This window comes from Schistocerca gregaria, chromosome 5 (assembly GCF_023897955.1).
Source record: "Schistocerca gregaria isolate iqSchGreg1 chromosome 5, iqSchGreg1.2, whole genome shotgun sequence".
Taxonomy (NCBI): Eukaryota; Metazoa; Arthropoda; class Insecta; order Orthoptera; family Acrididae; genus Schistocerca; species Schistocerca gregaria.
The window spans coordinates 333604267-333631736 of NC_064924.1; the positions used below are offsets into that span (position 1 = coordinate 333604267).

General features: G+C 37.9%; 1 protein-coding gene across 3 annotated transcripts in view; it reads right to left on the bottom strand.

The window, feature by feature from the left end:
• LOC126272627 (ATP-dependent RNA helicase DHX30-like) overlaps positions 1 to 27470 on the bottom strand; it is a 268564-nt gene that overhangs the window by 112575 nt on the left and 128519 nt on the right. For all 3 annotated transcript variants that reach the window (XM_049975586.1, XM_049975587.1, XM_049975588.1), the window contains 2 exons: positions 22298 to 22707; positions 3996 to 4200 (listed from right to left, as the gene is read on the bottom strand). In XM_049975586.1, the coding sequence (XP_049831543.1) occupies positions 3996 to 4200; positions 22298 to 22707 (615 nt within the window). The remainder of the gene's footprint in view (positions 1 to 3995; positions 4201 to 22297; positions 22708 to 27470) is intronic.

Consider the following 27470-nt stretch of genomic DNA (forward strand, 5'->3'; position numbering starts at 1 on the left):
CTCATATTCTATTAATTAATTAAACCAAACAAGCAATAAGCCTCCTAATTCAGGCGATAGCAAGGACAGGTGTTTGTATCAATCGCACGAACCGCTTTTTCACAATAATGAACAGCGGTAATTGTTTATTTCCTATTGTACTTCGACGAAGCGTGAGTAGTTCATAGTCATACCAACAGTGGTCATCGGTATTTTGCGTGACGTCTTAAGAGTCCTCAAAGTGTTTCACTCAGTGCTGATAATATCTTCCTGCCCCATTTGAACAAGTGCAGGTATGCTAGTCATCCAATGTTAGGCATGTTTTGTCAGTGTTGTGGACTTGGTAGGTTTGCTGGGGGGGGGATCTCATCTGTGACATGGAGTAGGTACTGCCTGAGGCTAACAAGCACACTGATCAAGCATATAGTTGCAAATAGTGGCACATGTCGGCTTGAATGACACCTGCCATTTAGATTCAGAGGTCATCCTAGGCTCAAAGAATGCACATTCTCACAAACAGTATATACAGAAAAGGTTAATATGATACTACTTAAGTGCAGGAGCATCCAAAGGAAGGCCCCAGAATTAGGATCACTTATTGAACGTTACAATATCCAGACAGCATTAACAGAAATTCAGTTGAATCCAGAACCTAAGTTCACATCGGAATATTGATCATAATTTATTCGTGAATGGTGATGACATATTTATTGCAGAACAGAACTCAATAACATATAAAAAGGTTATCATGAATTCTGAATGTGAATTAATCTGAGTAAAGTTGAGCATCAAAGATCAGTAAAAACAAATGGTAATCCAATGCTGTTATAGACCGCCTGCATCAGGAGCTTTAATGCTAGGGTGCTTGAGAGAGAACTTGCAGAATATAGTTAATAATTTTTCTGATCATATTGTTGTCACTGGAAGTGGGGGATGGTGGTGGGGGGGATGGGGGGGGGGGAGTGGACTTCAACTTGCTACGTATAAATTGGGAGAGTCATTGCATCAAAACTGGCATCAGAGACAGGGATCTTGTGACATTATTCCGAATGTTTTGCCTGAAAATTACTTCAAGCTGATAGCTAGAGAACCAACGTGACAAGGGAACATCTTAGATCTCCTAGCAAAAAAAAGTCTGAACTTATCGACTCAGTTAATGTAGAGATACATTTCCATAATCATAAGACAATGATAGTAGCTAAGACTACAGGTTTTACAAGGTATGAAATTTTCGCTTAGCAAAACTGATAGGATACAAACTGCAGAGTACCTGAGTAGTCAGCATCAAGTATTCAGTGAGAATGATGGAGATGTGAACCACAAACGAAAAATATTCAATATGCCTTAGACAAGTATGTTCTGATCAAGGTCTTAGGGTATTGAGGAGACCCACTGTGGCTGAACAGTCATGTTAGAAAACTGCTACATAAACAAAGAGAGCTTAATCACAGATTAAAGAAGAGTCAAATTCTAGCTGATAAACAAAAGCTGAATGAAACAAAAACGAGTGTAAGAAGAGTGAGAGAAGTGTTCAATGACTTTGAAAGAAAATTTTATCAATCGCTCTGAGAAAAATCACTAACAGGTTTTGGTCTCATCTAAAATCAGTAATCTGCTCAAAATCCTCTTTTCATTCACTCAGTGATCATATTGGTACCACAACAAAAGATGACACATAGAAGGCCAAAACACTGAACTCAGTCATCTGAAATTGTTCCACTACAGGAGATCCTAACATGATCCCTCCTTTCAATCATCATATGAGTGGCATGTACTTAGATACTAAATTGCGGAAAAGCCACTAGAATCACTTAGTGGTAGAAATTAAGACCAGATGAGATACCTATAAGATTCTCCAAAGATCATGTAAAATAACTTGCTTCCCTTCTAGCAACAGTTTACTGTAATTTGGGAGCAACAAAGGGTACCTACCAACTGGTCATTCCAGTTTTTAGAAAGGGTTGTTGGACAGATGCACATAATTACAGGCCTATGTGGTTTGTGCCTAACTGCTGTAGAATTAAAGATTGTGTTTTGTGCTCACAAATTATGATTTTTTGGAGAACAAAGATCTCTTCTACAAAAATCAACATGCATTTCATGAAAAGAGATCTTGCAAATCTCTGCTCCCTCTGTTCCTCCATGAGCTCCACAGCACTGTAGACTATAGCACTTAGGTTGATGTCATGTTCCTTGATTTCATGAAGCCATCCAACACTATCCCACACTGCTAGCAAGTGGAAAAAAAATTACATGTTTATCAAGTATTGGACCAGATTTGTGATTAGATTCACGACTTCCTTGCAGATAGAACTCGACATGTTGCCCCTACTGGAACAGTACTGACAGATGTAAAGGTAATTTCTGGAGTACTGCAACAAAGTGTGATTTGACCATTCTAATAGAAAGTGTTTAAAGGTCTTTATGACTGCTCGCAGATGATGCAGTTGTCTATAGGAAAGTAGCAACACCAGAAGACAATATCAGTTTGCAGAATGATCTGCAAGTGATTGGTGCAGGCTCTGGCAGCTGACCCTGAAGCTCAATAAGCAATAAAGCATTGCACATACACTGGAAAAGAAATCTACTGCTGTACAACTACATTACTGATGACAAAGTGCTGGAAACAATCTCCACCATAAAATATCTAGGAGTAACTATCCACGGTGACCTGAAGTGAAATGAGCACATAAAACAAATAGTAGGAAAAGTATGTGCCAGACAAACTGATGAAAAATCATAAGGAAATCAACTCATCCATGAAGGAAGTGTCATATAAGCACACGGCTGATTTATTCTTGAGTACCATTCATCAACATGGGATTCTTACCAGGTAGGACAGATAAAAGAAATAGAGAATATCCAATGAAGAGTGGCACACTTCGTCACACTATGGTTTAGCCTCAGCAAGAGCTTTAAAATGATGCTCAACAAATTCCAGTGGGAGACAGTGTTGTGCAACACAGAAGTATACTACTTAAATTTCAGAACACACTTTCAGAGGAAGAGTCGGATGACATATTACTTCCTCCCACACCAATCTCGCGAAATGACCACACTGAGAAAATCTGAGAAATCAGAGCTAATATAGAGGCTTACCAACAATCATTCTTCCTACATGCCATTCACAAGAGGAACAGGAAAGGGGGAATTAGTCTGTAATACCAGAAATACCCTCCACCACCAACAGTTAGGTGGCTTGGAGTATGATGTAGATGTTAGAAGTACTTTTCATTCCAACTTATCCACAGTAATCTGTATTGGTAATTTCATGTGTGTGTTGAGTTCCATTTTGGAGTGGTCTTTGTCAGATATAGAAGATCTGTCCTCCAGTTTTTTTTCTTCAGTGCCTGTTATGCTTTGGCTGCCTTAAAAAAATGGTACGAGTTAAGATGGGGCACACAAAGACAACTGTCATCATGTGATGGAGGCTTTATGCCAGATGCTGTTTCACTTTACACTGCCCTTTGTTCCACTGATAAGATCTTCAAAATTCCAAAATGCATGGTCATTGGTCCCTTGCGTAAGGGAAGGAATCCGGCCATGCCCTTACAAAGGAACCATCCTGGCATTTGCCTAAAACAATTTAGGGAAATCACAGAAACCTAAATCAGGATGGCCAGATGTGGGAACTCTCATGTCATCGTAGTGTAGCATGTCACTAGATGAGCAGACAGAAAATGGTGAAGGTCATCAATAAAACTGATATTGGCTGTACCATTTTCTGTAGGTTTTTCTAAGCAAAACCTTAATTAGGTTTATTTTTCTTTCTTCAAGTTGATAATTAAAACTTTATGACAACTCTTTTGTACAATTCTTATAAGGTGACTAAATGTTTAGTATTTAAAATGTGTGATTATCTTTCATTACCTCATTCATAAATCCATAAAAAATAAGATATGAATCGACTTCCGCTTGACAATCCTATTAACAAAAATTACTGGATGACAATATGTTAGTATTTTATGGACTAGCTTCACATAAACAGATTTTATTTATAACGAGACAACACATACCTTACAATACAAAATAGTTTTTTCCAGTGGAACTCTCAGTACTTCTGGAAGGGGATAGTCATCCATAGATTCAAAGCGCTTTTTATCAAAGAGATGAAAGCTCTCGCCTGGCTGGAGGCGACCAGCTCTACCACGTCTCTGTTTCACATTTACTTTTGATATCCATCTGTTGCCTATGCTGGATGTTCCAGTGTCACTGCTTAACCTGAAAACCGTTAAGCCAGTCAGTACACATTTTTGTGGTTACAACAGATCTATGCTGGTATAATAATATTTAAATGGCAGCACATGTGAGTTTTTGTCACAGTATGAATAGCTACGTGTGGTGGCAACTAATGAAGCTACACATACAATACACCAATAATTCTTACAATAGCAGAGAAGGAAAGTTGCAACTCACCATTTACTGGAGATGCTGAGTCGCGATAGGCACAACAAAAAGATTCACACAATTATAGCTTTCGGCCAATAAGGCCTTTGTCAGCAATACACACAAGCACGCGCATGTGCACACGCACATGCAACTTGTACACACGCACATGCAACTTTTACACACGTCTGCAGTCTCAGGTAACTGAAAGTTGTGTGTTTGGTGTGGTTTCAGTTATCCGAGACTGCAGATGTGTGTGTGCAAGTTGCGTTTGCACTTTCATTTGTGTTTGCATGTCTATTGCTGACAAAGGCCTTAATGGCCAAAAGCTATAACTGTGTCAACCTTTTAGTTGTGCCTATCGCGACTCATCATCATCTCTATAAAGTGAACAGCAACTTTCCTTCTCTAATATTGTTATATTCCATCCTGGATTTACCAATAATTCTTATGTAGATGTTTTCTTGTAAATTAATACAGATATTAGTTGTCAGGATATAAAAATGAAAAAGGAGGAACAATGCTGACATCTTGATACAACTAATGCAAGGCTTTTATCCAACTGGTGCGGTCATGATGTGTAAGATTTTTGCAGAAGACACTGAAAATATGACAGTCAAAACTGTATTTCAAATTCAGACTGATCTACACATGAGAACTATCTGGAAAATAAGCTCTATTTTCATGTAGTGTGTGAAGTTGAGAGGAAGCAATAATTGAACAGATACTATGACGACTCATGCAGTCGGTCAGTGCTCTTGAGCCTTACTGAGAGGAATGTTCACTTGCTTCTTGTTCACCCACAGTAACCACTCAAAATGCAAATTGCAGTTTAAAATCCCATGAAATGTGAACTCCACAATGCAACAAGGTTTTTAGTGGCAAGAAATCTCAACATAGTGGACATTTATTATGACATACAACATACAAAGTACGATAGGAGAATAGTTCTGCATTAGTAGGATTCTTTGTTTAAGAGTGGAAAGAAATACTGTCATCGTGATAACTGTGATATAGTCATTAGGCATATTGCTGGCACCTGTTACTGACACCATAAAGATGCTCCTTGCCATTGGAGCATAGATGACTACATCAATCAGACGGCCACAGAAGTTCTCTGCTCCACCATCAGTGGCCTGTCTTGAAATAGACCAAAACACAGATACAAGAGAAGTTCTATGCCAGGTTACATTCCAGTCAATGCCTAGTCCACAGCAAGCAGCAAGAAGGGTACGGTGTCCGGTGATAATAGATTTCGAGACAATTAGACTCTTCAAGTTAATCTGAAAGCCCCGGAAAGTGTTTGTAAACTGTGTCTTTGAACAGTGATACGAGAAAGTTTCTATGGAACAAACAATGCTTTAAAAAGAGAGAGAGAGAGAGAGAGAGAGAGAGAGAGAGAGAGAGAGAGAGAGAGAGACTACTGAAAAGTGTTTCAAGTTTTATTAGCAATGACAGTTTATTTCATTATAAGCGTTAGACTGGTTTTGTCAATGTACATGAACATACCTACATTCTGACAAATGGTCACAGCAAAGAGGAAGTTGTATAATGACAAACAAGTGCTCATTTAGCTGTTCTATTCTTACATTTTACATGTGCAATAGTCACGTCATTTATCACCTGTTCAGAACCCAATTCATTGTGTCAACCCGTCACAATGACGACAACATGAGTAATGACCACCGACCTCTAACCACCATCTAATACAGAAAATTAACTACAAAATTTTTGAAAACAAACATTTCATGAAGTATCAAGTACAAATTTTCTGCATATTTAATGTAGTGTTTTGCTCAATATAATGAGGGGGGGGGGGGGGGTGCGTTGGGCACAGGAGGCGGGGTGACGGGGAAAGGAGTGGAAGGAGTAGGAGAGGTAGGGAGGGGAGGTGACGGGGAAAGGAGTGGGAGGAGTAGGAGAGGTTGGGAGGGGAGATCATGGGGAAGGGGAGACGTGAACTGTTACATGTCGTTTAGGCAAATGACATTTCACACTCCTAGTGTCTTAGAAGGAAAGATAATCATGACAGAAAAATATTAAGAAGGGAGTACGTCGCAGAACACTTTCTGTGCGCAGGTGTTTGTTTTCGTTTCTGCTCAAATTAAATGTGAGGCGCGGAATACAAGAGAACTGCAAGGTGTAACAACAAACTGGTTTAACTGCCGTGGCTGAGGCCTTTTACGCTTTGGCGTCACGGCTTTTTGTGGCTTGACTGTCAAGGAGCAATCACACTCATGAAGAAAGAAAACAAAGGACAAGATGGTTATGTAACAAATAAAATATGTTGTAATCTTGAACATCATGTTGATCCTTTGAGGCATATGTCATATGACTCTAGTTAACGAGTCACTTTGTACACCCACGTTTCAATAACAGCTGCAGAATGTGAAGTACTCAAGCCTTTCATTGGGCTACACATAGGATTTCTGAGGCACTGGTTAGAAGGAGCCCAACTCCCAGAAAATCAACTACAATGGTGAGATTAAAAAAAGGAGGGAGGGGGCGAAGTATGTCCGATATTAAGTCATGTGATAGTTCTCAAAGTGTCCTGACTCTGCTTGAACTACAATTAGCAAGCCACCAGCTACATAAAACCGTAAACCAACAAGGAAAAAAAAACTCTGAAGATCATGTAATTTTCTTTTACAAGTAGCCAAAATGGTTGTTAGATGCAGTAAATGCCTCTGGGGCAATTTTGTAACGCTTAGAGAGTTCAAACAGTTTGATACATAACAGACCAATTTAAGGCATATATTGTAATCATTGACACCATAGCTATTGATTCTTTAAGGGCAAGTGATTGACCATATTTATATTAACAAGGTAACTGCAACATCAGTTCCAGTAATCTCTACCTTGCGGATGATATAAAATGTATATATGATTATGAAACAAAAACACATCAAACCTATCAAACTCTCAATTGGTAGGAACATCTCAAATTTTCACTAATTAGCATATAATGAAATTGCATTATACCACACTTCTTATTTTTGTTTGCCAGTCAAAATGTATGAAACAAATTTAGGATTAATACATGTACTGCTATTATTAAATCTGCATGTCTTCCATACATAACTAAATTCACTAACTTTCAAAACAATTATGAGACTTCGCAAAACAACAAAATCAAATACAAGCAAACAAATCATCAAAAAATATTCTTTGTGTAAAAGACAAAATGACTTATTTCTGATAAAAAGCTCTGAGCAAACGTGCATGATGTATAAAAAAGAATCATCTGATATAAATAAATAATAGCTATTATGTTATTTGAGATATGTGCATGACAAAGTACTGTTGGAAAGAGCAAACTCTCAAGTTTTTCATGCATCCCATTAGATAGCAGCCGTGTGCGTCCACTTCAGATCTGGTAAAAATGGTGTCAGGATAACAGAAATCATTTTGTGTTCCATGTTTTGCATAGTGTGGGTCAGTAATAACTGTTCAGCGTGACTTTCATACTAGGTATGGTGTGGATCCTCTTACAGATCCTCCACAGTTTCACAAGGACTCTGTAGAAATCCAGTCGATGTGCAGCTCCACAGTTCAACATGCCCCCAATGTCCATCTGGCATGTGTTGGTGCCAATGTTCACACATGATACCATACAAAACTCAGCTAATGCAAGCTCTTCATGAAGGTGATGAACAACAATGTGTACAGGTCTGTAATTTCATTCTCGACAGGATATGGGATGACAGTTTTCTTCCATGCTTAGTGTTTACTGACAAGACAACATTCCATTTAAACAGAAAGGTGAACCATTGTAATGTCAGCATGTGGGGTACAGAACAACCACATGAAGTCGTACAACAGAAGAGGCACTCTCCAAAATTTCATGTGTTTTGTGCAGTTTCATGGGAAAAGGCATATGGTCCATTTTTCTATGCTGAGAACACTGTTACAGAAAGCACATATCTCAATATCCTTGAGAACTGCACTTTTCCCACAGTTGGAGACTGATTCGAATGACTTCATTTACCAACAGGATGGGGTACCACCACACTGGCATATGGAAGTGCAGGAATTTTTAAATCAAAGAATTACTGGACAATGGACTGGTCACACTGGACCAAATGATTCAGCCTTTCCTCTGTTACCAGCAACAATGTATGAACTGAGACATAACATAACAGCAGCTGTGGAAGCAGTAACTCAAGACATGCTCACTGCAGTGTGGGAACAATTTGGATACTGCATTGACATATGCCATGTATGAGGGCTATCCACAAAGTACATTATGTTTTGGAATTAAAAATAAATAAAGTATTGGAAAATTATTTTATTATATACAGATGAAAGCCTCACTTAAATACTACTTTTCTACATGGTTGCCATTTAAATTAAGGTACTTATCGTATCGATGGATGAGCTTGGAATTTCCTTCGTTGTAAAAGTAGGCCGCCTGCGCCTTCAACCACGTAATGACTGTCTTTTGGGACAGAAAAGGTGTGATTTTTGTGGATTTCCTGGAAAGAGGCACTACAATAAACTCTCAAAGGTATTGCCAAACTCTGCACAACCTCAGAAGAGCAATACAAAACAAGCGCAGGGGAAAGTTGGGCTCAAAGATCTTGCTGATTCACGCCAACGCCCGGGCCCACACGGCAAATGCCACTCGTTAAGTTATCAAATCTTTTAAGTGGGACTAGTTTCCTCATCCGCCGTACAGTCCCAACCTGGCACCGAGCGACTTCCACTTATTCCCAGCAATGAAGAAGTGGTTGGCTATGTAGTGTTTTGATGACGACGCACAGCTTCAAGAAGAGGTAACCACGTGGTTGAAGGCGCAGGCGGCCGAATTTTACGAAGAACAAATTTCCAAGCTCATCCATTGCTACGATAAGTGCCTTAATTTAAATGGCAACTATGTAGAAAAGTTGTATTTAAGTGTGGCTTTCATCTGTATATAATAAAAAAAAATTTCCAATACTTTATTTATTTTTAATTCGAAAACGTTAGCCCACGTATCTTGAGGTGGCATATTGAATACCTATGAAAAGCTATGAGAAAAAAATGTTTCCCATCCATCAAAAAACAAAATTCATTGTATATTTTTATTAGTTTCAGAAATATAGATGTACCAAATCAGATGATTCTTTTTTATACATCGTGTATATCAAAAATATGGTAGGCAAGCTGTGCTCAATTGTTTCTTCGTGTAGTTAAGGAAACAAAGAAATTCTGTGTTGCAACTGATAAAAGAATGACAAACTTATAAAGAGTATTTTCACAGCCGACCATAAATTTACTGATGGACCACCTGTGTCACTCTGAATGATAAAAATGCAATGAAAAGTATAAAGGCATATCTGTTACTTAATCCACATAGCATGATGAATAAACCACAAAACACTCGTTCGACCTATACTTGAGTATTGCTCATCAGTGTGGGATCCATAACAGATCGGGTTGACAGAGGAGATAGAGAAGATCCAAAGAAGAGCGGCGCGTTTCATCACAGGGTTATTTGGTAACCGTGATAGCGTTACGGAGATATTTAGCAAACTCAAGTGGCAGACTCTGCAAGAGAGGCGCTCTGCATCGCGGTGTAGCTTGCTCGCCAGGTTTCGAGAGGGTGTGTTTCTGGATGAGATATCGAATATATTGCTTCCCCCAACTTATACCTCCCGAGGAGATCACGAATGTAAAATTAGAGAGATTCAAGCGCGCACAGAGGCTTTCAGACAGTTTTTCTTCCCACGAACGATACGCGACTGGAACAGGATAGGGACATAATGACAGTGGCACATAAAGTGCCCTCCGCCACACACCGTTGGGTGGCTTGCGGAGTATAAATGTAGATGTAGATATAGATTTAGATGTAGATGCAGATGCAGAGCCAAATCCAGTTCTTGGAGAGAATTCCAGGACAACAAGCAGAAGACAAGATAAGTATCAATGTTACACCACCCATATGAACTGTTCACATTTCATCGAGTTTAAAACTGCACCAAGTTCATATCATTTTTGATGAAAATACATTTAGTTGAGAATACAAGAAGATGCATCACAAGTTTGTTTGGTTTTGATTTAAAAAAGGAATTGTCTCCACTACTGCAGAAACTGTAATTTAATTTTTTATTTGGAGTGTTCGCATGAGATTAACAGTTTGTGATTTTTTGCATTAAACTTGGCTTCTGCGGCAAATAAGGATTGCTCCTCTTTGTTGATGCTAAATTCAACCTCTGGAAAAATGTTAAAAGGATTATTTTATTTATGCTCAGCACTTTACCACTCCTGAATTCTAACTCCTTACCATCTCACTGGAAGCGTAGGTGATTTCTGATAGAGTGGTGGACTTCTGATCTTGTGTTCTGGTAGGAAAAAAGTAGTGTCTTGGCAAGGTGTACTGCTTGTTTTGTGTGATTTCAGGTGATTGCAAGGGTGGAATTGGCATTGGACCAGAGAATTGTGCTACGTAGATCATACCCGACTATAAACCAGCTCAATTATGGGCTTGGGATAAGTGGTTCACCCAAAGAAAGCAGTATAGTCAACTTAAGCCAACACTTCTGTGGCGCATAGGAGTGGTGCCTCAACATCAACCACCACCTCAACATCGTGGCTGGCACTGTTGGTGAGTTAGGTGACGCCAACACTGTGTGCTATAGTTTGCTATCTGGTGTGCAGACGAATACAGAGTTACTGCAAGGCAGTATGCCTTTGCAGTTGCAGGTTTATGGGATTTAGGCACTTTTGTATTATTTGTGTAACTGCATTCAGGAATTAAGTATCTTAAATACCGATCTAAACCAGTCCCTCTTACTAAAGAGATGTGCAATACTATTATACAGTTACATCTTGATGCCAGTTCGACGAGTTGGCCTCTGGACGTAACCCGTCAAACTGAGAAGAATTATGGCTGAGGCCATGGATAAAGCAAGTCAATGGTCGGTTTCTATAGGAACTTGCTAGAGGAAAATTTGTCAAGTAGAATTAAAAATGAGTTGGCCAGCCAGCCATGTCAGCTCTTTGCCTTAGCGTTATCAAACTGGAGGCAGTAAACAACACTCCAAAATGCACGCATCCAGGAGATTGGACACATATTCCATTCGCTAACGAACCAGATACTTTTGCTGAGTTAGGTAAATTAGTGGAGAGTATAGAAAATACTCTTTTTGGCAATGAAAGATGCAGCATTTGTTAATGTAGGTTGGAATCCCTTGCAGCTAAAAACATACTTCCTTATAAAAACCCAAACAGGTGACATTTAATAGCAGAACACATTTTCGATGCAATCTATCAGATATTTTAGTGCAGGACTGACCAATACCCCAAGAGTGGATCCCATTGGGTGGCACCTCACAGTAAGAAGTGCTAGATGGTACTGCAAGCTGTAACAGGGTAAAAGCTGTTTCAACTGAAGTTTGTCTGTACCGCATAAAATCAAGGGCCAGTATACACTTAACTAGACTCAAGTAGCAACTTCTCTTCGCACAAGAATTGTAAACCACCTCATTTACAAAAAGTAATGAAGCAATGTCTTACAGTAAACAGTGAGTTGTTGGTTGTGTTGAGGGAACTCTGTGTTAATTTGAGGATTCAAGGGCTGTTGTGGCTGACAAAATTTACAGTTATCAAGAATCTGTCGACAGATGTATTGCTTGGTTTCGATTTTATAAAGAAAGCCTAACAAAAAGGTATTTGCTGTGTACTCCTAATTATATTCAAAGGTGAATAACGTCAGAGAGAAAATTGCCCCTTTTAATTTTGTCCCTCTGCGTGAAACTGAATCTCACCAACCGCTGAAAGAACTTTGGGATTTCACGATGTGCTGACTGATAAATTAGGAGACGGAGATAAAATTGAGTAAAAACTTAGCTCACTGATCAAATCTCTGTTCACCAAGCCCCTTATCAATTGTCTCCTCCCAAAATGAAAGAGTTATGTAGAATTATCAGTCAGTTTGTGGTGGATGGTGTAATTAGGCTGTCAGTGCCTCTGTATGCTTCACCTATTTTTCTGGAACCTAAGCCCAGTGGTGATGATTAGCGGACAATGGTTTATTACCAAAAGGTAGTATTAGAACCAGAACGAGTACTGTTACCCAATTTCCATAACTGTTTTACTTGGTTTTTGGGGGGCTCAGTGTTTCACCATACCAGATCATTAGGCCCATCATCAGATGCCACTGGCTGAAGAGTCAAAGCCCCTCAATGCATTTTATACTTACTTGACTCTGAATACAGTCTTGTACCCGTTGAGCTAGCCACCACTGCATCTGTTTTATCGCATTTGCTGGATTCAGTGTTAGGGGGGCTCAAGTTTCAGTGTGTTATTTAGACCACCACATAATATACAGTGAGACCTTCACTGAACATCTGTATCATTTATGTCAGGTTTTGCACCATTTACATGAAGCCGAGTTGACACAGAATGTGAAACCTTCTCAGGTAAATCTTGCCCACTGGGAGATGATATTTTTCGGCATACTGTGTCAGCTGATCAAATCATGGTAGATAAGAATACCACTAAGGCTATCTATTAGTTCCTTTGCCTAAAGACAAGAGGTGCATGGCTAGATATATAGGAATGGTAATTTTTTTGAAAATTTATTGCTAATTTTGCTCAATTGGCCTCATCTCTGAATCAGCTGCACTGAAAAGGTAAAAAATTTCAGTGGATTAAATCTCACCAATCTGTGTTTGACTTCTTTAAGATTACTCTTGGCTACTGCACAGATCTTAGCTGTCCCCGATTTTGCTCATGAATCTATCAAACTGATGCCTTCACAGCTGCTATTGTCATCTGAAGTCAAGTAACTGTCTATGTGTTTGAGGCCTTGGCTGTCTTGTTTGGACTCAAGAAATCTCATTTCTATCTTTAACACAAATTATGTGGTTGGAAATAAGTAAATAGGCTTTGACCTGGGTATTGGCCGAACACTGTAAAACAGGAAGGGTTGCCCACTGGGTCTTAGAATTTCCACCTTCTGTTTTCAAGTGAAGCATATCAGAGGTACAGACGAGCAAGTGGCTGATGCTGTCAGTTACATGTCCTAATGCAACTCTAAAGTTGTTGAGATGCTGCACATTAGCCAGAAATCTATACGACTTTTCAGCTTTACTGAGAAAGATCACATACTGTTGGGTAAGTTGTAAGAAAAACAAGATGAGGAAGCTCAATTAAGGGACATCAAGTAACAGTCTGGAGAAAGTCAACAAGTGCTGGGTTATTGCATCAATGCCTTTTCTAACCATCTCTATGAAGGAAGGTTCAAGATTTGTCTTCTGAAGGAACTGATTCAGGTGGTTTTTAAATACTTTCATCAACCTCCATGAGGGGGGACATCTTGGTGTTTACACAACCACCATCATGAAGATAAAATGGCATTTAACTTGGCACAATTTTAATAGCAACATAACAAAGCTAGTCTGCCAACGCCAAGCATGCAAAATGTCTAAACCCAGTTCCAGAACCCACAAGGGCAGTCTGCATTCCAGTCAGCCAGAGGATCCTATGAATGGGCTGTTCATTGACTATTTGAGGCCTCTATCCTGTACTAAAAGTGGGAACCAACACATATTTCTGGTGGTTGATGCATTTTCTTATTTTCTTTGGTTGCTTCTGAGGAAATATCTAATAACTAGTGTTACCTTTTGGCACCAGGCCAAAATGTTTTTGAAATTTGAGGCACCTAAGATTTTAGTGAGTGACAGTACACTGGCCTTTTTGTCCTGAGAATTCAGAATGTTTTGTTTTAATAGTGCAATTTCTCGTGCCACGACCACCCCATTACCCACAGTTGTCATTTGCGGAATGAGTTATCGTAACTTGAAATCAACATTGCTTACTTTTCATGGCCAGTCTCAGATGAAGTGGGATCAATCCATCAACTGGCGTAAATTCACATCTAACACAGCTGTGCATGCAACCCCTAGAACTATACCCACTAGAGATGGGCAAACTGAAACACCTAACTGTTCCGAAACAAATGAAACAGTACAATGTAATGTTTCGAAACGCTGTTTCGAAACAGTGAAATAGTTTGTGTCTTGTAATAGTATAGACCTTCACATCATATCATCTTGAGTGTCTACTGTATAAATATTGTCATAAAAACACAAATGAGGTGTGAGACCGCCAATCATATCACAGAAAGTATGAAACTTTCACTTAGGTTTCTTTGCAGTTCCATATTTCCTGTAGCAGCAAATGCGCTGCTTTCGTGTCATGTGACTTTCATACTTTCCAACTGGCTGCCGTCAGACTTAATATGTTTGACATAACAGATTTTGCCAAACTCGTTTCCCTGTATTCTAGTGCATAATTTTGATAGTTTTTATGAGTGGTAATATGTATGTGCTCTTGGAAAGGCATATCATGAGATATAATTTATTGAGATAACATCCTGGAAGAGAGGCACTTAATTCAAATTTATGAGTGTGCCACTCACGCTTTTACTACTCGCAGTTAAATTTTCCATTCTTGGTCACACAGAGCAGGATGCAAAGTGACTGATGCACACAGATCAAAAAAATACCGCAACAGACTGGAGGATATAGCACAATGGTCAAGTTTCTCATCAAACACTCACAAGTTAGCTGAATACATCTCATAGTAAGTACACTTGATTGCATTTCAGTTACCTTGAAATGTTTTCCAATTCTGAGATAAGTATGGTCCTTTTAAGCATAAAATCCAGACGAAAATTTAAAACAATTCCTACAGTGTAATGCCTTTGTGATACCTGTATCATGGTAGATCTGCCGCTACACCTCTTACAGTTCTTTCTAAATAAGTTAGTTTGAGGTACATGTACATGGAGTTCCCTCAAGTACTCACAGCAAGCAAATGTATTACCATTTTATTATAAACTTCCCCAGGAAATCAGAGATGAAATTACATTGTTGTTGAAATAAAATTTTTATCACAGTATCTGAACGCCAAAAACAAAAGTATTGAAGTACCATAGTTGATTTGCCTGAGAATTATCTATCATATACAAGTATCAAGATGCCTATAGTGTAATAACCAAACACAGCACATTTACAAAAATAAACACACAAACATATACATACACAAATCAGATAATTATTCTCAAACACATAAATGAATAAATAACATACTCAAAAAAATTAAACTCACTGAATGGTGAGCAAAAACGTGTCTTCTGTGTGCAACAAATTAGAGAAAAATGTTCTTGTAAGGTAGCTACATGCACAGTTTAGTAAACTAAACAAAATACAATCAAATATAAATTCAGTGCACTCTGTTCAGAGAAGAACAAAATCAATTGAAATTTTACTGTTTCATTTCTGAGTAGATCTGCTGTACCTATTCTAAGTTGTAGTTTAGAAATATCATTTTTGATACTTTTTTGCTTGAAAGACGGGATCATCTGTCTGTTATTGCTTGCCCCTACTTTGAAAATATGCTCTCACATGGAACAGAGGTGGCCATAATACAAAGACATCGTTTCATTATTACAAATGGTATAGGAAACAACACATGATTTTCTTTCCACCACAACAATGGATCTTGTGATCTGTGTATCAGTGGCATCTTCATATATTTATCAAGCTCGACTATACTTGGAGCATGTGGATTGTCTACACTTTGGATCAAGCCACCTACAGCTTGGTCACAATCTTGCCAAATGTTGCCACTGCTAGAGGTGAATGTGCTCACCTCAACTGGTTTGCCTGGTGGGTTTTCTGTAGCACACCGAGTGGGTTTCTGTTGTATTGCACAGCACTTGTTAATTACGGCTTCTTTTGTTTCTTTTAATCGATGCACAGTTTTTGGAAAACCATGCTCCCTGAAGCGAGGATCCAATAATGTTGCTTCACAAGCAATTGCTTTATTTGCAAACTTTTGAACGAGGCGGGTAAAGATTCCATCTTCAAGTTGAGCAATTACTGTATTAGTGGCTTCTGCTGTGATCTGAGTTTTTCAGTCTCAGACAATGACTTTGTAAACCTTTGCTTAATAAGACAACTTCTGACAAGATTACATTTCTTTCACTGTTAATTTCTGTTGCGACTTGTTCAAAAGGAGATAGTATTTCACAAGATTTTTCAATAACTGACCAGTCTTCATTAGACAGTTTTGTTTGTGAATCCACACTGAGGATGGCGAGGGTGCTTTGCAAAGGCTCTTTGATTTTCAAAAGCCTGTCAAACATTTCATAAGTGGAATTCCATCTCGTAGGGCAATCTTGTTTTCGGTGTTAAAATAGGGAAGCCCATTTGCTTCTGAATATTGTGTAATTTCTCAAGTGCTTGAGGACTTCTTTTGAATAATTCCACTATTGACTTCACTTTTGCCCTTGTGTCTAATTGGTTCAAGGCTTGCTTGCACAATTAAATTCAGTGTATGTGCAAAACAAGGTACATGCCACCATTTGCACATCATCACTGCCTTCACCATATTAGATGCATTATCTGTAGTGCAAGTTACAATTTTATTGGAAATATCCCAAGTTGAAGTCACATTTTGTAATTCACTGGAAATGTTTCCTGCTGTATGCTTGTCTTGGGATTTAAAACTAGATAACAAATATGACTTCAGATTGCCATTTTCATCAATGAAGTGAGCAGTCACTGCAATATAATTCTCATTTTTCACAGATGTCCATCCATCAGTTGTAATGCAGATGTAGGATGCAGCTTGCACTGCAGATCGTACTCGCACTAGTGTGTTGTCAAACTAGTGAGAGAGTAAACTGTGGGAGAGTGTTTTTCTACTTGGTGGTACCTAGTTTTCATTTAATAAATAAGTCATTTTTCTAAACTCTACACCCTCAACTACATTAAATGAAAGGTATTCTTTAACAACAAGTCTTAAAATCTGTTTGTCTATTTTGGCTCGTTTGGATGAAGGCACTGGTCTTGATGCAAATCCAGTAATCTTTGTTTGTCTACCACACCTGCGTATTTCTTGCACAGATTGTTCATCTTGACGCACAGGCACTGAAATGGCAGATTCCTGAACAGTTGCTGTGGAAACTGAACTGATTTCTCCACTGCCTCGATTCATAAAAACTGATTTCAAACAAGTTTCACTTAAATTAACTGTTGGATGCTTATGTCTTAAGTGTCTGTTTAAGCAAGAAGTTGAACTACTTTTAAATGACAACACTGCCGATCACAAGTTACATTTAATTTTCTCAGGATTTATCTTCATAAAATCCCACACCGGGCTTCGTAATGCCATAGCTGAAGACAGAAGAACCAACACGAACGGTACTGTAGGCAGGAACAAACTGCAGAAACAACGGATACGCCACTGGGATTCCCACATGTTGTTAATATGGATAATATATACCCGGCCTGCTAATATCCATGCACACAAAAGAAATCATTGTGGAGAGTAGGCACATTGACTATACACTCACAAATAAAGCCACATAATTCAAATAAATAACAAAATATAAGAGAAAAAAATTTTTTGTTGCTCAAGGTGTTTCGAATCATTACTATAAATCCACCATGCTTCCCAGCCCTTCCCATTCACCATTACATCATCAATTTTGAAAGCAATAGTGTGCTTTATTTTATTGTTTGTTAGTGTTTATAAAGCATATATTACGCCATTTCGGAATAGTGCAGTCAATTAGAAATGGAGCTTTATTTTCGGAAATCTTAAGCTTCATGCTGTTGTGTGTCAAAAAGATTTCGACACTCTTGAAAGAGTTCGATGAAGTAGTATATTAAACTTATTTTCATATCTGTGCCGTGCCCGATTCTCGTCCGAGACGAAGCGAGATGAAACATCACTCTTTTGATACAATTAGTCCATTCTAAGCACAAGTGGACTGAAACAGCATTATTTTGGAACAACGATACAGTTTCTGTGGCTGGCTCGAGATCTAATCTGGTCACATTATCCGACACAGAGCGGGATGAAACACCACTGTTTCGAAGCAGTGAAACATGGACGTTTCGAAACACTGAAACAGTTCCACGTATCAATACACTGTACCGAAACATAGAAACAGTGGCCAAGTCTAATACCCACCAAGCTGATGTTCTATTTCTAGCTAACTTGCCAGCATCAAATCTACGGTCCCCCCCCCCCAGTATTTTTCTTTAAGATGGCAGAATTGAGTAATGAACACATTCTTATCTGTACTTTTGCTTGTAGAAACATCTTTGGGGACGGGAGGGGGGGGGGGGGGGGTATCTGGTCTAAAATCACTTTTTTACCTGCACTATTTGTGCACGTATTTTCTAGTTTTTGTATCTTTGAAATTTTTAAACTGATCTAGAAAGATTTGTTTTTACCTCCAGTACTGGTGTATGTATTCTCTAGCTTTAGGTATCTTTAACATTTTTCATTGCAGTTAAGATTAAAAGGTCCCTGTGTGTTTTAATTTATTTACTTACGTAAATTCTACTCTGTTAACCCGAAGTACTTGGGGGCAAAACTGACTCAGTTCTCTGCTCTCATGTCCTCTGTCATGGTTGGGAGCCTGTGTTCTATTTGCCATTTACATATTACCTAAATTTAATGTACTTTCAACATTGCAGGGCAGTCAGCAATCATGATAATCTAATACATAAGAAACTATCAGCCTCGTCTCCATGGATACCGTGTGGTGGGCCTCGGGAGCTCACATGAAACTAAGTAGGACTTAGTTTCACGTGAGCTCTTGAGGCCTACCACACAGTTTCCACGGAAATGAGGCTGATAGTTTCTTATATATTAGATTACCATGATTGCGGACTGTGTTGCAAACTTAGTTTCATGTGAGCTCTCAAGGCAGGCCACACGGTGTCCATGGGGGCAAGGTGCATGCCAGAGCTTAAGTCCTGGTGTTGACTTAGTACTTATGTACTGCATTTTTAAAATGTGACTACACCTATTCAGGCTGTTTTAGTTTTATTTCTAGACCATGCTCTCTTAGACAAATTATAGATTCAGGTATATCTTCTGAAGAAGGCTCAATTAGATGGGCTGAAACCTAGTTAAAGGTTGGTTTCATTGCCGCAATCAAGGCTGATAGTTTCTTTATATACTTTCTGTTTGTTTTAGAATCTGTACTGAACTGAGCAACTGTTCAGGATGTGGGAGGAGCTCAAGCCAGTTCATCTGCATTGGCTACTACTTGTATTTCAGCCCCTTTATTTGATTTGGATTTGTCCCTTGTTATTCTTGTGAAAAATTGTTTACGTTTGTCAATTTGCTAATGCTCACCTTACTAATTTATAGCTTGTATAGTAAAAAACATTTTTCTTTATTGAAAGTTTTTTGTAATGTTTAAAGTGTATACGCATAGTTGTCTTTGTAATACTGATATCAAAGTAGCCACAACTATTGACAGACCCAGCAAATTTCTCTACAGCGATTTTCTAATGTTTATAGCATCAAAAAAATTAGTTTGGTTTTTATTACATAAGAAGGAATCCTCTGTACTACTGTAGAAGCTATAATTTGCATTTCTTATTTGGGATGTTCCCATGAGCTTAATGGTTCATAAATGTTTATGTTAAACCTGGCCTCTGTGGCAATGTATGGCCTCTGGTCAATAAGTTAAAAGGATTATTTTCTTTATGGCTCAGCACCTTACCATTCCCAGATCTTAGTGCCATACCATCTGAAGAGGTTGAAATGCGGTGAAATGTCTGTATGGCATGCTTAGCTGAGTCCTCTTTTAGGGAGTTTGTCAGTGGTGATGAGGTCAACAAAACATTTATTCCCCAAGTGAATAAAATGGATTATATCTGTTAAACTGAATGTGAGCATTGTAGATGACTGTTCATGTTTAGCAGATATTTTTAATAATTTATTTGTTACAAGTTTAACAGAACAAAAAGTGAAGTAATAAAAAAAAAGAAAGATACATATGCAATTTAAAAGTTATTAAAGAAGTAGACGCTTTCAGATGTCTAGGAAAGTAAATTAATCAAGAAAGGAAATATCAAGGATGAAATTTCAGATAAAATAGAAAATTGTTTGAAATTCTATTACTGTGTAACGGACATAATACGAAATTGGAAAATATCTGCCAAAACAAAGATCATACAATGGAAATTCAGGGTGGAACAATCATTTATTATGAAAAGGACAGCTTCTATTCACCATACAGCAAAGATGCTGAGTCACAAACAGACACAACCAAAAAGGCTGAACCACAGTTTTCAGCCAAACAGCCCTTTGGCCAGGCACGCGCGCTCGCACGCACACACAAAAAGGTTCAACTTTTACAGTGCTTCAGAGCCAGTGGCCTCCTCCTGCAAAAGAGTTGAAGGAGAATGGAGTGAAGGAAAAGGACTGGAGAGGTTTATGGAAAGGGATACAATTCAGAAGGAAAGACTTTCTTTGTCATCCCGTCCTGTAAGTCTCCCCTGACCTGGGGTTCTAGGAGACTTTTCTAAACTGTATCCCTTTCCCTAAGCCTCTCCAGTCTTTTTCCTTCACCCCTCTTCCTTTCCCTTCAACTCTTCTGCCAGAAGGAGCCAGTGGCTCCAAAAGCTTGTAAAAGTTAGCCCCGTGTGTGTGTGTGTGTGTGTGTGTGTGTGTGTTTGTTCCCCTGCTGCCACTTGGTAAGTAGATTTTTTATATGTCCATTTCGATTATAGTTCAGCAAATGATTGATTTAGCTCTTATTTAAGAAATAGAATGCAGAAACTTCCCTTAGGATTTTAGACTAATATAAGGAGGGATGCAACATCCCCTGCTTAGGGAGAAACTCCCACTGACTTCAATCATTGGGCCACTACTGTTCTTGCTTTATGTTGATGACCTGCCACTTTATTTAAATCAGGAGGCAGAATTAGTCCCATTTTCAGATGATACAAGTATTTTGTGAAGCTAAGCAAAGAAGCTCCAATAGTGAAAATAAATGATGTTTCTGTGAAACTTTTAAGAACAATTCTGCACAAATGGGCTATAAACTTTGTGTTTCCAAAGTTCACTGTACTGTCAAAAATACCCTGTTTTCTATTAACCTAGTACACCAGCAACAAATAATAAACCGGATAGAAAATTTAAAATTCTTAAGTGGGCACACTGATGAAAATTTTAAATCTGAAAAAGCTATTGGGTTCCAGAAGTCATTAAATTAACATATTTTGCATTTTTAATTCACTTAAGTCTCATGAGAAACCATCTGTGGTAAATCTAAAATCCGTATTTATCAACTGTCATACCATCCTCTGCCAATGGCGTCACTGGATGTGGTAAGGAGGGCTGTAGTGTCAGCACACCACTCCCCTGGCCATTGTCAGTTTTCATGACCTGGAGTCACTAATACTCTGTCAAGTAGCTCCTCAACAAGCCTCATGGTGATGGGTGCACTCTGTTCCAGTCTGCCCACCAAGGGGAGAGGGGGGGACTGGTAGTACTGAGAATCAAACCAGAGTCCTCTACATGGCAGACAGTTGCACTGACCACTCAGCTATGGAGGCAAAATGGAGTAACTCCTTGCTTAGGTACAAAGTATTCATTGCAGAAAAAATAGTCTTTAGAATTATGTGTTGAACTCTTACACCTACATCTTGTAAGTACCTCTTGAAGCAGTTGGTAATGTTATCCACAGCCTCCAAGTACAATTATTAACTCACAAAATTTTTTACCAACAGTCCATCTAAGTTTGAGTGTAACAGGAATATTCACAAGTACAACACTAGAAGAAAAATGATCTTCAGTAGCCCTTAACGAATCTTACTTTGGCACATAGAGCGGTGAAATATGCAGCTACAACACTTTCACAATGTACACATAGAAATAAAATGCCTGACAGATGGAAGGTGTGTTTCCAAATGAAGATGGAAGAGATTCCCCCTTAACAACTCTTCCGTATTACAGAGGAATTCCTGAGTAGGGGTAATGTCATTAAACATTTATTTAGTTCAATGTTGTATGTTTGCTGTGATGATGTGTTCCACATCATAACATTTATAGTGAATTTCATCTATGGAGCAACTAACTAACTATAACTACTAGCAATTTTGAACCAGTAACTTGACAGACTCACCTTTGTTCCCTGTGTAATCCTGTGTCCACAACATACTTTACATCATTCACAGTAATGCTTGTTTCTGCAATGTTTGTTGCAAGAATGATCTTCCGAATGCCAGGTGGTGGTCTGCTGAATATTTTCTGCTGGTCAGTATAAGAAATTCGGGAATGCACAGGCACAACAAACAGTTCACTTTTATTCATTATGTTGTTCACCTTTTCCATTACTGCTTTTATGTCTGCCCAACCAGGCAGAAAGCATAATATTGCCCCTTCACCTTTGTTTTGGTGAAGCCAGTCTATTACAGTACACACAAGATCTACATCTACATAAGGCACTGTTGAATCAGGTAATTTTTTCAACACATTTTGTGAAACAAGATCATCCAAAAAATGTTCTGTAACTGGAAATGTGAAGCCCGGTACCTATCAACAGAGAGAGAACAGGGAATCAAAATCTTATTGATAAATTAAACATGTTTAAAACATAGGAGGAGGATTCCAAGGTAGAAGTGAACAAGAAAGGGGAGAGACTAGACCACCTTTGAAAGGGCTGAATAAGCAATCAAGGACTTCCAAACCTCTAAAGGTGCAAACGATTACATCTGAGAATGGGCAAGCCATGGATAGGCTTCTAGGCACAAACTTCACAAAATGCGAGTATTTACAAAGAAAAAGCTGACACTACAGATCAATTCAATATTACATTGCAAGAGGAATGTCTTCAAAAGTGGGCCATGGTGCATTTTATGTCTGGGTATAGCTGTGAGAAACTTTTCCACATATGAGCTTGCTCTCACTGAGAGTTATGAAGGTAATGGTAAGAAACAAGCCATAACTGAAGAAATTAGTTTTGTGGCAATAAAAGGTGTTCTGATACTGTGAGAGAAGAGATTCCATTCAAGATCTAAGGAAGGAATGTCTCAAAGTGTGTGCTGCTGTATATTTATTGGTCTTTATGTACAACTGTTTCTTCTTCCTTTAATTTTCTTCCAAACCATCCCCCCTTTAATTTTCTAATTGCATTCTGAACCTCTCCCTCTTTCGTTAACTTCATGTTTATCTTTCTCTTCCCCTCCTAGCTTCATATTTGTTTTCTTTTTCCACTTCTATTTAATTCTGTGTGACTTCTTGATCATTTAATCTTGCCCTACTTCTGATTTTCAGTCATTCACATTCAAGTTTTTAGTTTCACCCTACACTTCTACCTTATTACATACACAGGTCGCATAACATAAATTGGCCCATGCACAGAAAAGCATTCTTGGTTTCAGTGCAGAGTTTGTTCACTCCTCTGTTCTGAGGGGGCAGGTGCCTCAGTTGCCTGTCCCCTACTGAGCCATGTGCATCACCACTTGTCTCTTCATTTTCTGCCTGCTTTGACTACAAAGTGGGAATGGAGGCAAATGCACACTGGCTGCATGGCAACATTTCTCAAATGATTTTGAAGAAACTATTTGGTTAAAGAAACTTTTCACATGCAGCTCACAGCCTCATCATAAGCTTCATGATTAACTACCTATCATTTTGTTAATGGTTATAATTTCTATGACATTTTTGTATTATGCAATATACTGCAAAAGATTTGAATACTTTGCAATGAAAAACGGAATTCACTAAGAATTTGCATTTGGTGCATTTCACACCACATAATGCTCTACATAAAAAATATATTCAATATACTGAATTTTTGTGTAAGCTGGAGATGAGCTTATAACGATACAGCCTTCCCCAAAATTCATCTGAATAGTTATCAAACACTTCAGTGCCTCCTAAGGCCTTGTTTGTGTGTCTTTATATCATTCTGTCCTATCTGATAAAAAACTATGTTCATTGCGAAGGCATGTAGAATGTTCTGGAAAGACGTGTGTTGTCATAATTATTGGTGGATTGTTGTCGTCGATAAAATTATGTACATACACTACGTTAAGTTACTAATAAAAAAATTGAAGTTGTAAGTCCTTAGCAATAAATAACCAGAGACTGCAGAGATGTTAGCATGAAAAATCAATGCTTCTAATTAACAATATGGTATCTAAAAATCCAGTAACAGAAGACCTCACTATCTTGAGAAACAGCTTAAAAGTTATTACCATTTGATGTACTTTCATTTGTTATTTATTTTTACGTCTTCCTCTGTAATTTATATTCTTTGTGATTACATTTCTAATTAACTCCCCAATTGTTTACATCTCACAGTTTTCCAATTTCCAAAATTTCAAGCCTTATTTGTGCATTTTATATATGTAATCAGATACAGCACAAGCTCTGTACTACCATTGAATATCAGTAACAAAATCCGAACTGTAATTAATTATACAACTAAAATAATACATGAGACAGCATTGTAATTAAAGATGAGAATGATTTTCTTATGGAAAACTAAAGATATTACTATAAAAGATTTTCATTCAATATTGTATTGTATATCTTATTTGGCTGTAACATCAGTTTCTTTATGTTTTGTAAATTTTAATTGTAACATCAAAATTATACAAAATTAATAATGCTTTATTTTGAAAGCTATTGTTAAAATTCTACATGCAGCGATGCTGCGACAAGTCAGTTTTGAAATTACTTTAGGAAGTCAAAGAGAGTGTGCAGTATGGATGTCAATTAATGTGAAATATGATGATTTCGCATTCATTCATCAATTGACCAGGCAGAAGAAAATTAAGTTAAGTAACATGAAATGAACCATTACAAATGGTGGAGTTGAGTTGCAATCAATGTTTGAAATGTGGAAATATGTTTAACAAGTGACTGTTTCAGGTGAACGAAAGACGAATGCCAAGCATAAATTGTCTTGAAAAATTTTGTGTTATGGACGCACAGAACGAATGGATGTTGCCCCATGGAAGAGTTGGTCTGGATAAAAAGGACCAAATTCTCGGACAACACCGTCAACCATCAGATGAGTAACAGTTTACCTTTTTAATTAAACAGTTTTGTGACAGTGACAAACATTTGTGTGGGAAGTTTTTATATTTTGTAATTTAACATGGCTGATAACAACAAGGTAAAAATGAGCGAGGAAAAACTCATAAGCAGCGAACCAATGGAAAACAGTTCAGACATAGGAGCAAGTATCGGTGAACTATCACCTAGTAGTAATCAAAGGGTAGAACGAAACTTTGGTGGAGAAGGTTCCAGTGAAAATGTCACCATGAGTACTCCAATTGCACAGGGAAGAGTAGGTGAAGATGATTTGTTAATTTTATTAATGGAGCATATGAGCGAAGTGAAGGAACAGATGGGACAGATTAAGGATATCGGTCAACAGGGTCTATAGTTAAATCGGCAGTGCAGTGAACAAATGGCGGAATTAAAGAATATTGTTACTGAAAATACTAATAAGATTAGGGAAACCCAGGAGGGTTTGGCAGCACTAAGAGTTACTGTTGAGACAGGATAGGGTGAACTCAATACTTGTGTAGAAGCAGTAGAAGGAAGGTTAGAGATGTTAGCAACTTTCACACAAGAGTTGTCCAAAAACAAGGAGAAATTCGAAAAACTAGGTAAACATGTAGAAGTAGAAAATTCTAAGCTTAAAGTAGAGGTTGTTCAGACTAGGAGACTGTTAGAAGAGAAAGGAGAAGCTTACAAAAGGAACTCTGAGCTAAAACATGCATTTCCAATCAAATAAGTAATGTAGAACTAAAGTATAATGAAAAAATAGATTTGCGTAAAAGTAATGTTGTAGGTTAAAGTAAGACACTTTTAGAATTACAAGAGGTTGTAGCTCAAAGAAATTTTGTTAGCAATACTAGTTGTGTATGGAGTGGCATACCTTTAAAATGCCAGGAGATTGTAAATTGCATCCTGTTGATTTTTTTTTTTTTTTTTTTTTTTTTTTTTTTTTTTTTTTTTTTTTTTTTTTTTACAGCAGTGTCAAGATAATTTTAGTAATGACATGAATGACAATGTTAAACTTAAATTTGTTAAGAGATTTTTGGATGGAGAAGCAATCTCTTGGGCCAATCAGAATGTTAATTGTACCATTTCATTTGATGAATTTGAAAGAAAGTTCTTAAATAAATTTTGGTCAGAATCTGAGCAAGCTAGGATTAAGAGTGTGTTTTTGAATGGTTGAATATACAGGGAAGGTGATGGTAGCTTGAAGTGTTTTTGTGAACACCAATTGAGGAAATTAGTACACTTAAATAAAACTTTTGATTGACTAATACAAATAGATGCCTTAAAAAGGAGATATCCAAAAAGAGTACAGTGGGAGTTGATTTATGGACCAGATGACTCTGTAGATCAGTTCTTGAGATATGTAGATAAGTTGGATAGAGCCTTTGAGAGAAATGGGAGGTTAAGTAATGGCAGATTTGGAAATCAACCATCTGGAGGATGGAATTAGAGCAGGAATCAAGATAGGAGTGACAATGAAAATAATAATAATAATAATAATAATAATAATAATAGTGGTTACAATAGATGCATCAACCACAGAAATGGGAATGGAAACAGAGGACATGACAACAGGGATAGACCTTGAGAGAATAATAACAGACAGTTGGATAATCACCAATCAAGACCAGGAAATTTAAACTGATGGACACCTCATTGGGATCCTGTCAGTTTGGGACAAGAAATAAGTACTGAAATCAGCCTAAACACCACCGGCCTAGAGACATTGAAAACAATTACAGAAGACAGAATTATTGAAACAGAAATGACAGAACTAATGAACGAAGAACACACCAGATTAGCAAATTACAGTTCGTCAGTAAATTCTGGAAAAGTATGAATGAAACTGTTGAAGATGGAAGCAATAGCATCTATAAGAATGTTGAAGAGGTTCTGTTAGGAGGAGGTAACTATCTCAAGTCTAAATAATCAGTGTGGCAAAGAAAATGTTGGTTCTGATGATAATCCTGATGAGTTTGGATTAGGAAAATTAATGGAAGAAGAATCTATAACTGTTAAGCATTTAAGTGATGAAAATTGTACTGGTGTACTTGTCAACAATTCTGATGATCATTGTAAAGATGATTTAGAAGTGCCTAGTATTGGAGATGATAGCAAGTGTGACGATGTTGATAGTGAAAGTGACAGTAGTAATGATGAGTGGGAGGAAGAATTATACAGCATTGTGTATATGGAGGTTAAAGAAGATTTCATTAATGGGGAGGAATATGATGTCAGTAGCATTTGTGAAGAATATGAGAACCAGATTGTAC